This window comes from Erpetoichthys calabaricus, chromosome 10 (assembly GCF_900747795.2).
Source record: "Erpetoichthys calabaricus chromosome 10, fErpCal1.3, whole genome shotgun sequence".
Classification (NCBI taxonomy): Eukaryota; Metazoa; Chordata; class Cladistia; order Polypteriformes; family Polypteridae; genus Erpetoichthys; species Erpetoichthys calabaricus.
Genome location: NC_041403.2, coordinates 157324215 through 157336491, shown reverse-complemented (window position 1 = coordinate 157336491; position 12277 = coordinate 157324215). Strand labels below are relative to the sequence as shown.

The following is a 12277-nucleotide window of genomic DNA, read 5'->3' as shown; positions in this document are numbered from 1 at the left end:
GGAATAAGCTTCCGTACTTCCGTACACCTCATTAAAAAAGGGCAAATTTATTTTTCTAGTCAAGTTGAGTGACCGAAGTGCGAGGGAGTTTGAGACGGTTCATTCAGTATGTTTGACCGATTGCGTTCGACTGTTTGGCTTTTTCCCCCCCTAGTGTGTGGGACAGTTTTAAGTTTTTTTGAGGAATTTTTACATTTTGTTTTACAATTTCCTCAGGGGCACATTTAGGCGATAGGCACACTAGGCAATGAGGTTGGGTGCAGGGAATTAATATACAGGCGCGATTTTATGCCTGCCAAAGATTATTTCTTATACGTAAATTCAATTTCTAGTGCTGGGTAATGTGAGGTTTATGCTCGAGTATGATTTCTTCCAAGAGCTCGTCATTGCTCTCGTCTTTATCCGCCCAAATTTACATTACTGTAGTAGCAGAATATTAGCGGTTTACAAAAATAAAAAGCATAAACGGGCCATCCAAGCAATATGCATCATATAGATTTGGGGAACATTTATCTTAACCTCTACTCATGCATATGTCTTACCGTTTTGTTACTGGGTCATTCGTGTATATGTTGTGGGACGAACAGATGTACCCCCAAAATGTATAAAAGGATTTCATCTCTTGAAAAAAAACTTGGTGGCTCTGAAAAGAGCCGTTTTATCAAATGTACATAATAAAAATGCATGTTCTTATGCACGCTCTCCACGAATGCGGCGAGCCAGCTGGATGTCCTTGGGCATTATAGTAACCCTCTTGGCGTGGATGGCGCACAGATTGGTATCTTCGAAAAGACCCACCAAGTAAGCCTCACTGGACTCCTGCAGAGCCATGACGGCGGAGCTCTGGAAACGGAGATCGGTTTTGAAATCCTGAGCGATCTCTCTCACCAGACGCTGGAAAGGCAGCTTACGAATAAGCAGCTCGGTAGACTTCTGGTAACGACGGATCTCTCGCAGAGCTACAGTGCCGGGCCTGTAACGGTGAGGCTTTTTTACACCACCGGTAGCAGGTGCGCTCTTACGAGCCGCTTTAGTGGCGAGCTGTTTTCGGGGAGCTTTGCCACCAGTTGATTTACGAGCCGTCTGCTTCGTTCTTGCCATTTCGCCAAAACACGACAAATATGTACTACAAGCAAAGTGATGTATTAAGTGAAGAATAAGAAAAAGAGCCGCACTCGGAGCCTTATATTGAGGACCTAGCTGTTACTGATTGGATGAAAGGGGTCAGGTGCGCTTTTAGGTTCGACCTAGAAGTCTCATTTTGATTGCGCGTTTTAAAAGCTCGGCGCGAATTTTGAAAGCTGCTTTTGTTTCAGTGTCCTCATCGCCTAACGGCTGCTGCCGTCAAGTATTCAGAATGCCATTGTATTGAGAAACATTCACTCTCCACTAGTACAATGGTGTTTTCCCCATAATCCCAGTTATTATGGTCATATATATTTTATTGCGGGCAGAGGGAGAGAGAGATAAAGGGGACACAACTGAAAATCTATTTGTATGTTAAATAATCAAAGATTTTTATTAATATGAATGTAGGAAAGATCCATGGAAAGGAACATGGAAAAGATTTAGAAATACACAAGGTATATGGTGTGCATTTTGATGTAATGCTGCGGCCAAGAAGAGAAGAACTACCTGCACTGCATATTAATTTAGTAGATGGTTTAAATAACGGCTAAAATGGTCAAGTGATGGTTTAAAGGTTTTCAAATATTTCTCATTCCTGAACACCTCATAACGAGCATAATTAACGTTAGAAACTATTTACAACATACATTTCAATCAGAGGAACAACATCCATCCATATTTCTGATCTGTTTTCCAGTGGCAGGAGAAAAACCTGGACAGAATACCAGTCCATCACCAGACAGACACATAAGGAGAAATTTATATAATACTGTAACACTTTTTATTTGTAGGCGCCTTTCTAAACACTCAAGGACACCGAACAACAGATAAAACACAGATTATAAACTAAAAAAGTTAAAATCAGAGCAATTGTAATCAAAGAGAAAAAGTCTTTGAACTGTGGGAGGAAACTGGTACACCTGAAAGAATCCACGCAGACGTGGGGAGAGAACATGCAAACTCCAAGCGGGGAGCACCTTGACAGCAGGTCCCCGTCTCTTTGTTGCAAAGCAGCAGTGCACTTTCCCAAGAAAAACGGTTTCTTGTTGTGGGCGAAGTGGTTAGGTTTTTGCGGACTTGCACTTCAGGCTCATGGGTGTATTCGAAAGCATCTCCGAGTGGAGTTATGTATTTTTCTTCTGGCGTTCTCTGTGTTTCCAAGAGCGACAGATTAAGAACGCTTTAACCTGAAGACGTATAATCATTTTAACCATTCATTCTTGTACAAACCCGATTCGAACCATTTCTGCCTTATACTGTGATTTGGCTTAATTGCTTCGGATGTGTGCTCACTCGACCGCTGTAACGAAAACCGATATGGCATAAGAAAAATCTAACCTAAACGGACTTCTGCCCGTTTGAGGGACAGTGATTCGGGCGCCAAATAAATCAAAACCAATGTAAGCGAGCAGACACGCCAGAACGTACAGAAAAGGATACGATACATTAACATCACAGAAATTGCTTTCCAGGTTAACGGAGCTCTTTTTTGAGATTAGATGGGTGGCTCTGAAAAGAGCCGTTGGTTTCAAGCAGAATCAGTTTTGCAGTTTACTTGGAGCTGGTGTACTTGGTAACTGCCTTGGTGCCCTCGGACACTGCGTGCTTAGCCAATTCTCCCGGTAACAGAAGCCTCACAGCAGTCTGGATTTCCCGGGAAGAGATGGTCGAGCGCTTGTTGTAGTGCGCAAGACGAGAAGACTCACCAGCAATACGCTCGAAGATATCATTCACAAAGGAGTTCATGATCCCCATTGCCTTAGAGGAAATACCCGTATCGGGATGAACTTGCTTCAGTACCTTGTACACATAGATGGAGTAGCTTTCCTTCCTGGTCTTTCTGCGTTTCTTCCCACCCTTAGCTTGGCTCTTAGAAACGGCTTTCTTAGAGCCCTTCTTGGGAGCAGGGGCAGCTTTCGGCTCAGGCATTGCTACAGAGGAAAAACTGAATGCTGCAACTTCCCGAGTTCCTGTTTTTAAAGGCTGTCAGGCATACGACAAGCGCTGAGGCGTTGGGCGTGGCCAGCAACAATATGCAGGCAGCTGTTTCTCTCCTTTCAGGCAAAACCGTTGCGTTAATGAATGGGACAAAAATCGCGCGCGTACGTTTACATTGGGATTTGTTTAAAAATTTAGATTTTAAGGTTTATTTTTTTCTTTTCTTTTTTTCGAAGCCATCCAGGGTTCCTGCCAGCTTTAGAACAATGGCCGCGCGTGGCAGATACAGTGTATGTTCTCAACGCACCAGAGGAGACAAAACATTGTAATTTCCACTTAATTTCATGACACGATCAGCAGGGATGAGGGGGAGAATGGACAGTAGTTTAATAATGTATAAAATAAATTTCGGTCATTTAAAGAATGGGCAATCCTCCGAATACCGGTCCCAAATTATTTAACAACTGTTTTCCTATCGAGTGGACAATATTTAGGAGCGGGAGCAATAAGGTTAGTTATAACCAGCTTACTTATTTAAAAATATCGGTTGCATCATGACATCTGACAAGATAATAATGATGATGTACTTCTGGCTGTATGACGTGAGGTCGAAGCATGTGATGTTGTTTGAGGGTCTGACCAGCTGGGACACCATAGTGAATTATAATAACTACTTTTACCACTAAGAGACCTTGCAGCTGTTGTGCTGGAATTAATACAAAATATTGGAAATACATCTTATTGTCTTACAATAAATGTTTTTTCGCGGCTTTCAGTGTAGTATTGTCCACTCGATAGGAAAACAGTTGTTAAATAATTTGGGACCGGTATTCGGAGGATTGCCAAAGAATGTAATACATTGTACTTATTTACTTAAGTAATGAAAGTTCTACTTCATCGATTCGGCATCCATCCATCCATTTTCCAACCCGCTGAATCCGAACACAGGGTCACGGGGGTCTGCTGGAGCCAATCCCAGCCAACACAGGGCACAAGGCAGGAAACAATCCTGGGCAGGGTGCCAACCCACCGCAGGACACAGACAAACACACCCACACACCAAGCACACACTAGGGCCAATTTAGAATCGCCAATCCACCTAACCTTCATGTCTTTGGACTGTGGGAGGAAACCGGAGCGCCCGGAGGAAACCCACGCAGACACGGGGAGAACATGCAAACTCCACTCAGGGAGGACCCGGGAATCGAACCCAGGTCCCCAGATCTCCCAACTGCGAGGCAGCAGCGCTACCCACTGCGCCATTCGGCAACAGCTTTGTAACTCCACTCATTTCGAGATTTACAATGAGAAATCACGAAAATCGTTCATGTGGGGGCTACAAGGCAGTCGATGCGGAATGACTCTATATACTACTACTACTACTACTGCTAATAATAATAATACATTTTATTTATTTGTAGGCACCTTTCTAAACACTCAAGGACACCAAACAATAGACAAAACACAGATTATAAACAAAAGTAAAATACAAAAATTAAAAACAGACAGAGCAATTGTAATCAAAGAGAAAAAGCAGTCTTAAACAAATGAGTTTTAAGTTTAGATTTGAAAAGTGAAAATGATTCAATATTTCTAAGCTCAGATGGTAGTGAGTTCCAGAGCTGGGGAGCAGAGCATTCAGTTGGTAAGACGGACGAAGGGGACAGTCAAGTGGATGGAGGAAGAGGATCTAAGGGCTCGGGAGGGAATGGCAACATGGAGGAGGTCAGACAGATATGGAGGGGCGAGGTTGTGGAGAGCCTTAAAAGTTAGTAGGAGAATTTTGAATTGAATTCGGAACTGAACTGGAAGCCAATGAAGCTGCTGCAAAACGGGAGTGACATGGTGAATAGAAGGGGGTTCTAGTAATGATGCGGGCATCTGAATTCTGGAAAAGTTGAAGCTTATAAAGAGATTTGTGAGAAAGACCAAAGAAAAGGGAATTACAATAATCCAGACGAGAGGTGACAAGGCTATGAACAAGGATAGCAGTGGTGTGGGGAGTGAGGGACGGGCGATTACGATTAATGTTACGCAAGTGGAAATATGGAGACTGGGAGATGTTATTGATGTGGGACTGAAAGGATTAAGTACTGTCAAGGATGACAGCTGTGGGGAAGGGGAGACAGAGGAATTATCAATAACAAAAGAAAAATGATCAGTTTTGGATAATGTTTATTTTGTACCAATGAGGAGAACCTCAGTTTTGTCATTATTTAAGAAAATTTGAAGAAAACCAGGATTTGATTTCTGTACTTCGTGCTCAAAGAGTTCTTTTTTTATCCGTGTAGAGCCTTGAATAACAAAGCCTTCTAAACAGCAAACGCGTTTGCCAAAGCAATTTTCAAACGTCAGACTACAGGTAGCCGGTGCAATAACATGAATGAATATAGATGTAACATATTAGAAGTAAGTACAGTAATATCAATGCAATGAAATCCAGGAAGTGTAACTTAACGTGTAAAATGTATGTGTATGCACACATGCAAAACACAGCTGCGATCAAAACAAAAAGGCACGTTGTAATTTTTATTTCGGAGATTTATTTTTTATGTTTAAACGTTATTTACAGCGGTTCAGGGGTCAGTCGAGTGACGTACGAGAACATGCAAATTAGCACTCAATTCTTTCAGTTTGTCCCGCCAAAAGGGAGCCTTTATAAAAGCGCCACGCCGGCTGCCTTGCTCATTCTGTTGCAGAGAATTGTAGCGTTTATATCAAGATGTCTGGAAGAGGAAAGACCGGAGGCAAGACACGCGCCAAGGCCAAGACTCGCTCTTCTCGTGCTGGTTTGCAGTTCCCAGTTGGCCGTGTTCACAGGCTTCTGAGGAAAGGCAACTATGCCGAGCGAGTGGGCGCCGGTGCTCCCGTTTATTTGGCTGCTGTGCTCGAGTATCTGACCGCTGAAATTCTTGAGTTAGCTGGCAATGCTGCCCGCGACAACAAGAAGACCAGAATCATTCCTCGCCACCTGCAGCTGGCTGTCCGTAACGACGAAGAGCTCAACAAGCTGCTGGGTGGCGTGACCATCGCTCAGGGTGGTGTGCTGCCTAACATTCAGGCTGTGCTTCTGCCCAAGAAGACCGAGAAACCAGCTAAAAGCAAGTAAGCAGTGAAAATATCGACACCAACGGCTCTTTTAAGAGCCACCATTTACTCCGTCAAGAACTTTTTCCATTGCAATATTAACAGCTTCTTTTAATTATACTCTTTCTCACCACCCCACATAATTAAAGGTTTCTTTTATGACCTCTGTGTAAGGGTTTGATCTAAAGTCTGCTAATCTGGTGTTAAACCTGACATCCTGGAATAGAATATATTGGCTCAGTATAATGCTTAATTTCCCAGCTTTGAGGTTGCAGTTCTAGCTTTTCACATGGTCCCACAACAAGGACTGGGAAATTAATGAAATGGAACGAATGTTCTCTTCGTGTTGTATGTTTCCCATAAATCTCCATTAGGGGCTGAGCACTCTTCAGATAGTTTATCACAGATTTGCAAAAAAATTATTCAGTTTCAGAAGCCTTAATTGTAAACTGATACATGTAAATAGTCAATAGTAAATGATTATCTACTGTAAGAGCCTACCACACAACTTTATTGGTTAACCTGTTTTAAAAACTGCTATTAAATGTTTGGGCAAGGTGGTTTCATTATATATGAATCAATCAATATATGAAATCCAGCTCTCTTCTTAGTGAGGGGTAGCCATTAGGGGTGAATGGCAGGTGGAAATTTACAGGAGCTGAATGAGACCCGTTTCTGTGATTTGGTGTGGCAGTGATTTTCACATTTTTCTATTCTATAAAAGATGAAATTTCAAAAACGTCCTCTGCTTTTCTGTCATAGATTGCAGTCACTTTGGTGATGAGCATTTTCTCTGCAGCTGTTGGGTGAGTGGAGGAGGAGTATACAGACTGGGCCTTCCTAGTCTGAAAACACAATTGTAAAATTCTTGATTGTCTACATAAACTGACTTTATCTGATATATACAAAACATATATTGAAGCATTTTTCATGGCATGTACAAAGGTAGACAAAAGCACAGAGAATTACTAAAAAGTAGAAAACTTGTGACTTTTGCTAAAGATACAATATCAATCACCATGAGGCGTTATGCTGGTGTATAACCAGGGGTATGAAGGAGTTCCAGTTTCAATTTCTTGACACACTTCTGCGGAATTATTTGTTGGCTCTAAGTACCAAATAATTGTGTTATAGAGAAAATTTGAAATGTTCTTCAAAATTGCTATCAGTTGTATCTTTATTCTCTCCACCAGTACTGCCTCCAGTCCTGTGATGTTACATTCTTTAATAAAGCTTGCTTTATTCATTGTTGATTCAGTGGGCCTGTCTTCAAGTGATGTTACCAGCTCAGCACAGTGTAGAAGATCACAGTGGCTATCACAGAGTTCTCTATCTACCCATCCATCCATTTTCTGAATCTGCTTATTTATTATCCTATTCCTTCAGGTGCCAGACAGGAACAACACCTGGACTGGGTGCTACTCCATTTTGGGGGAAAACACAGACATACACACATGGCCAATTAAGCCACGCCAATTCACAGAACCAGCCTGACTTTAGATTCTGACACATAACTGGACCACCCAAATGGATACATGGTGGAAATGTAAACTTCATGCATGTAGTGGAACTCAGTCTCTATCTTGTGAAACAGAAGCATTACCTCTGTGCCACCCAGCTACCCATCACACTTTCTTATGTAATGGAATAATGAGGACCCCCCCCCCTCCCAAGTACTTGTAACCATTCACCACCTCCACATCCACTCCCTGAATAGTAAATGGGTCTTACAGGCTCTTTGGTGTAACAAATAACACTTATAAGTTCCTTAGCTTTATTAATGTTAAGTTACAAACAATTCTCTTTACACTAAGACAGAATGACCTGGTGTTGTGTTTATTGGCATACAGGGTGAAGAGGAAAGACATAGGACTGTTCCTTGTGGTGTCACACGGCTGCTTACACATCAACATCAGAAATTAAGTCCTCAAGCCTCACAAACTGCAGTCTGTTGGTCACATAGTCCATTATCCAGGACCTTCCATAGGCAAATAAAGATCTGGTGGTGTTCACCATCGTCAAGCAAACTTGTAGGCAAAATTTCCCACATGTGTGACTGTAACTAATGTCATTTTCACAATGTTTTCTTTTTCACCCTTTTATTGTACTTCGTGATTGCAGAACAATGTACAGCATCATTCTTTCTTTAGATGAAAGAGATAGATGTGACTATTCAAAAGCTGCACATAAACACCTGATATTTTAGAGCAATTCTAGCCCAACACCTCTTCTGAACTGTGGGACAATGACGTGTTACACTTGTAGTTTTTAAGGAGACAAGATTCAAATTTTGCTTTAAACATGGTTCCCTCAGAGCTCCCACATGTCCTTGGCATTGTAACCATTTCAGGTTGGTCGATCTGTTACTCAAAATGGGCCCAGCATTGTGAGTGAGAGTGGCTTGCAATGGCTTATTGTGAAGTTTCGATTCCTACTTAATACTTGAAGCTGCCCAGGCCCTCAAATTGGATTTAAGATTTTCAAGAAAGTGATGTATAGATTGTATTTGCTTACAATCGGATCATGTTTCAGACTATGAATGCATATATATATATATATATATAAATTGGTTTATCTGTATATGTAATGAAAAAATAGAAAATGGAAACATGGGTTGATGTAGTAATTATTTTGGAATATCGATATAATCTTTCATCTGTAAGGATGCACTTTGTTGTATGCTCAAATCAAACCTCTATTCAACAGTTATATGGCATCTTGGAAAAGCAGACTTGATGCATCTAATGGCACATTTCTCATTGAGTAAGTTTCATTTCTTACAGTTGTACAGACTGGATCTTTGAATTAAAGTTGTTTCCGTTACAAGTTTCTTTCACGTGAACCTAACAGAATTGAGGTAAACGCAATTCCTGCGAGTGTGTTAATTGGAATTTGCAGGAAGCTCTGATTTTCCGTAGATTTTTGCAATAACATATAATCAGTTCTTGGCATCAATTATGAACCTGTCTTTTATTAATCTATCTTGTATCCAGTGAGAAAGAAAGTGCAGTCACCGAGTATTTGTAATGAAATTCGCGTTCGTCATGTAACGAGTGGCACCCTGTCCTTTACGCGGTGCCATTTCTTTTTTCTGGCGGTTCAGCGGGACCTTCTTTTTAAGCAACGGCACATGTCCTGTTAACAGCGTGTTTTCTTTGATATGCGTTGAGTTCGCGGGACCGATTTCTCCCGTTTTTCCTACTAAAAAGGGGAATTCTCCGAAAACAGAAAGCACACTTGTCAGATCTCTTTGCATGTACAGCTGGCTGGTTGAGTCTTCACGGTTCTCACCAGGCTAATATGAGCGGCTGAGCCGCGGGTTGGAGAAGAATCCTTTAAGGAAATCGAAGCGTGCGTATTGAAGATGGCAGAAACCGCTCCAGCAGCTCCCGCTGTCAGTTCGGCTAAGCCGGCGAAGAAGAAAACGAGCTCTAAGCCTAAGAAGGCTGGCCCCAGTGTGTCTGATTTGATCATCAAGGCTGTGTCTGCTTCAAAGGAGCGACATGGGCTTTCTTTGGCTGGGCTCAAGAAGGCTCTTGCGGCTGCCGGCTATGATGTGGAGAAGAACAATGCCCGCGTTAAACTGTCCGTGAAAAGTCTTGTGAGCAAAGGCTCTCTCGTGCAGACTAAAGGTACCGGCGCCTCCGGATCCTTTAAAATCAATAAGAAGCATGCAGAGACCAAGGAGAAAGCCACAAAGAAAAAGGCGGCACCGAAAAAGAAACCAGCGGCAAAGAAGCCCGCAGCCGCCAAGAAAGTAAAGAAGCCAGCAGCAAAGAAACCCGCAGCTGCCAAGAAGACCGCTAAGAAGCCTGCCGCAGCTAAGAAAGCGACTAAGAGTCCCAAAAAAGCGAAGGCGAAGCCGGCTGCAAAGCCTAAAAAAGCAGTCAAGAGTCCGAAGAAGCCTAAAACGCCCAAACCTAAAGTAGCCAAATCCAAGACTGTTAAGAAGGCAGCACCCAAAAAGAAGTAATCCGTTCACACGACTTTGCATTTGAACAAAACAAACGGCTCTTTTCAGAGCCCCTACATTATCGAAAAGAGCGAGTCTATGGCTTGGTTTGTTTGCACAGGTTTAGGTTAGTGCATAACTCCCTTAAACCCTTCCGGAATTTGGAGAGGTAACCGTAACTAAACTGTCCGAAAGTCCATACAAATAAAGTATTGGTTTGTGTACAATTTAAGAACACTAAAGCGATAATACAGTACTCTGCAAGACGGTTCTGTATGTAGGAATACTGGTCTGGAATCTCTTCTCCCGTGGAGGACCAAGGCAATGCCTCGCACTCCCATCTTAAATTCTTGTTAACGTCTCAAGACAATACGTTTTGGTTAGGGGTCGTGTGAATTCCTGTTGCAGAATTACGGGATGGCATTGCCTTAGGACTTGTCTTGGCATTTACTATATTGGAGAATCGGTTTAAGAGTTTGGGTGAAGTCTGTTTCTGAATGAACTGTTGTGGAGGATTAATGGCAGCCTTTTCACCAGCTCCGTGTGCGACTATTTATTGATCACGGTTTTTGTATCAGTATGCTGCTGCTTAAGTATGTGAATTTCCCCTTGGGATTAATCTCTCTGGTCAGCCTAAATACAGCACAGGTGCATACGCAAATTTAAGTATTCGGTAATTCGCAGTTTCTAATGTGAAACAATCTTATACATAGAAAAGGATTTTTGTCTTACATGGGATCGTGTGATGGCTCTTAAAAGAGCCTTTTGTTCTAGGAAGATTTTTGTATTTAAGCACGTTCTCCACGAATGCGGCGAGCCAGCTGGATGTCCTTGGGCATGATAGTTACTCTCTTGGCGTGGATGGCGCACAAGTTCGTGTCCTCAAACAGACCCACCAAGTAAGCCTCACTGGACTCCTGCAGAGCCATGACAGCAGAGCTCTGGAAACGGAGATCGGTCTTAAAATCCTGAGCGATTTCCCTCACCAGTCGCTGGAAAGGCAGCTTACGAATAAGCAGCTCCGTGGATTTCTGGTAACGGCGGATTTCTCGCAGAGCTACCGTACCGGGCCTGTAACGGTGAGGCTTCTTTACGCCACCGGTAGCAGGAGCGCTCTTACGAGCTGCTTTAGTGGCAAGCTGTTTTCGGGGAGCTTTGCCACCGGTAGATTTACGAGCTGTCTGTTTTGTTCTTGCCATTACGCTAATCAAATAGCAACCTTTGCAAGGAATAAAATCGAGGAAATGAATAGGGTTACGGCTACACGGGGAGCCTTATATTGAGATCTTACTGCTTTCTGATTGGGTAAATGGAAAGGGGGCCGGGTTCTCTTTAACGCACAGTTCACAATTCTGTTTTCGATTGCTCAGTTTTAAAGCTCGGCGCGATATTTAAATACTTTCTTTGTTTCTGCATCCTAACCGTCAAACAACTACTGGCGTCAACTGTTCACAGAAAACCCGCCTGTACTACAGTAGTTATTCTCAATTTCTTACACTTACACTTTTCTCTAAAGCCGATCAGTTTGGATTTACAAGTTGGTCATATATATTTTGTTCCGGACGTAACCTTCTCAAAGAACGCGGTCGAAAGGTAACACAACTGAATATCGTTGGTAAATTATCAGCGGTTTCTTAATGTGAAAGGAAAGGAATGTGGAAACGACTGAGAAATACACAGGGTGCCTTTTCCTGTAATGTTAAGGAAAGAAGTGCAAATCAATCGAGTAGATTTGTTTTAACCTCTTATGGGTAAATAAATAAATACCTAAATGAACCTCGCGCATCCTGCTTATTTAATAAAAGAGCTGAAAATGGCTGAAGAGAAGTGAGTATAACACTTCCAATTAAGAAAAAAACAGTATATGAAGGAAAAAATAATTCGGGGCCTTGTTCAAAAGGCGGGCGCCATTATACACCAGGGTTCAACTTTATTAGGCACCTCATCTAAATTTTAGGATTAGGGACCCTGCTGTACCTGGCCTTACCCCCACGAACCTTAAGTTCATGGTTTGTATTAGGGGAAGGTCAGTCTAAATCAAACAACAGGAAGAACAATTTTAAGATTAGGTGTCCGCTTTTTGAACAAGATCCAGAATTTGTTTCACACCAAAAATAACAGACAAAACATTTAGCATTTTAGGGCCTTTTATCCAAAAAAAAAATATTTTAC

General features: G+C 42.2%; 5 protein-coding genes across 5 annotated transcripts in view; 2 read left to right on the top strand and 3 right to left on the bottom strand.

Moving 5' to 3' along the window:
- fnbp1l (formin binding protein 1-like) overlaps nucleotides 1-12277 on the bottom strand; it is a 373280-nt gene that overhangs the window by 68596 nt on the left and 292407 nt on the right. The window lies entirely within an intron of this gene.
- Nucleotides 634-11338, bottom strand: LOC127529333 (uncharacterized). The gene is made up of 5 exons (XM_051932471.1): nucleotides 10895-11338; nucleotides 6038-6161; nucleotides 2684-3111; nucleotides 2422-2428; nucleotides 634-1200 (listed from the first exon to the last, which is right to left on the bottom strand). Exons 1-5 carry the CDS (start codon nucleotides 11302-11304, stop codon nucleotides 691-693), a joined length of 1479 nt encoding a protein of 492 aa, XP_051788431.1. The 5' UTR covers nucleotides 11305-11338; the 3' UTR covers nucleotides 634-690.
- Nucleotides 2629-3123, bottom strand: LOC127529355 (histone H2B 8-like). Its single transcript, XM_051932605.1, has one exon. It carries the CDS (start codon nucleotides 3055-3057, stop codon nucleotides 2680-2682), a length of 378 nt encoding a protein of 125 aa, XP_051788565.1. The 5' UTR covers nucleotides 3058-3123; the 3' UTR covers nucleotides 2629-2679.
- LOC127529354 (histone H2A-like) lies at nucleotides 5735-6218 on the top strand. Its single transcript, XM_051932604.1, has one exon. It carries the CDS (start codon nucleotides 5789-5791, stop codon nucleotides 6173-6175), a length of 387 nt encoding a protein of 128 aa, XP_051788564.1. The 5' UTR covers nucleotides 5735-5788; the 3' UTR covers nucleotides 6176-6218.
- On the top strand, nucleotides 9476-10180 carry LOC127529353 (histone H1-like). Its single transcript, XM_051932600.1, has one exon. It carries the CDS (start codon nucleotides 9518-9520, stop codon nucleotides 10124-10126), a length of 609 nt encoding a protein of 202 aa, XP_051788560.1. The 5' UTR covers nucleotides 9476-9517; the 3' UTR covers nucleotides 10127-10180.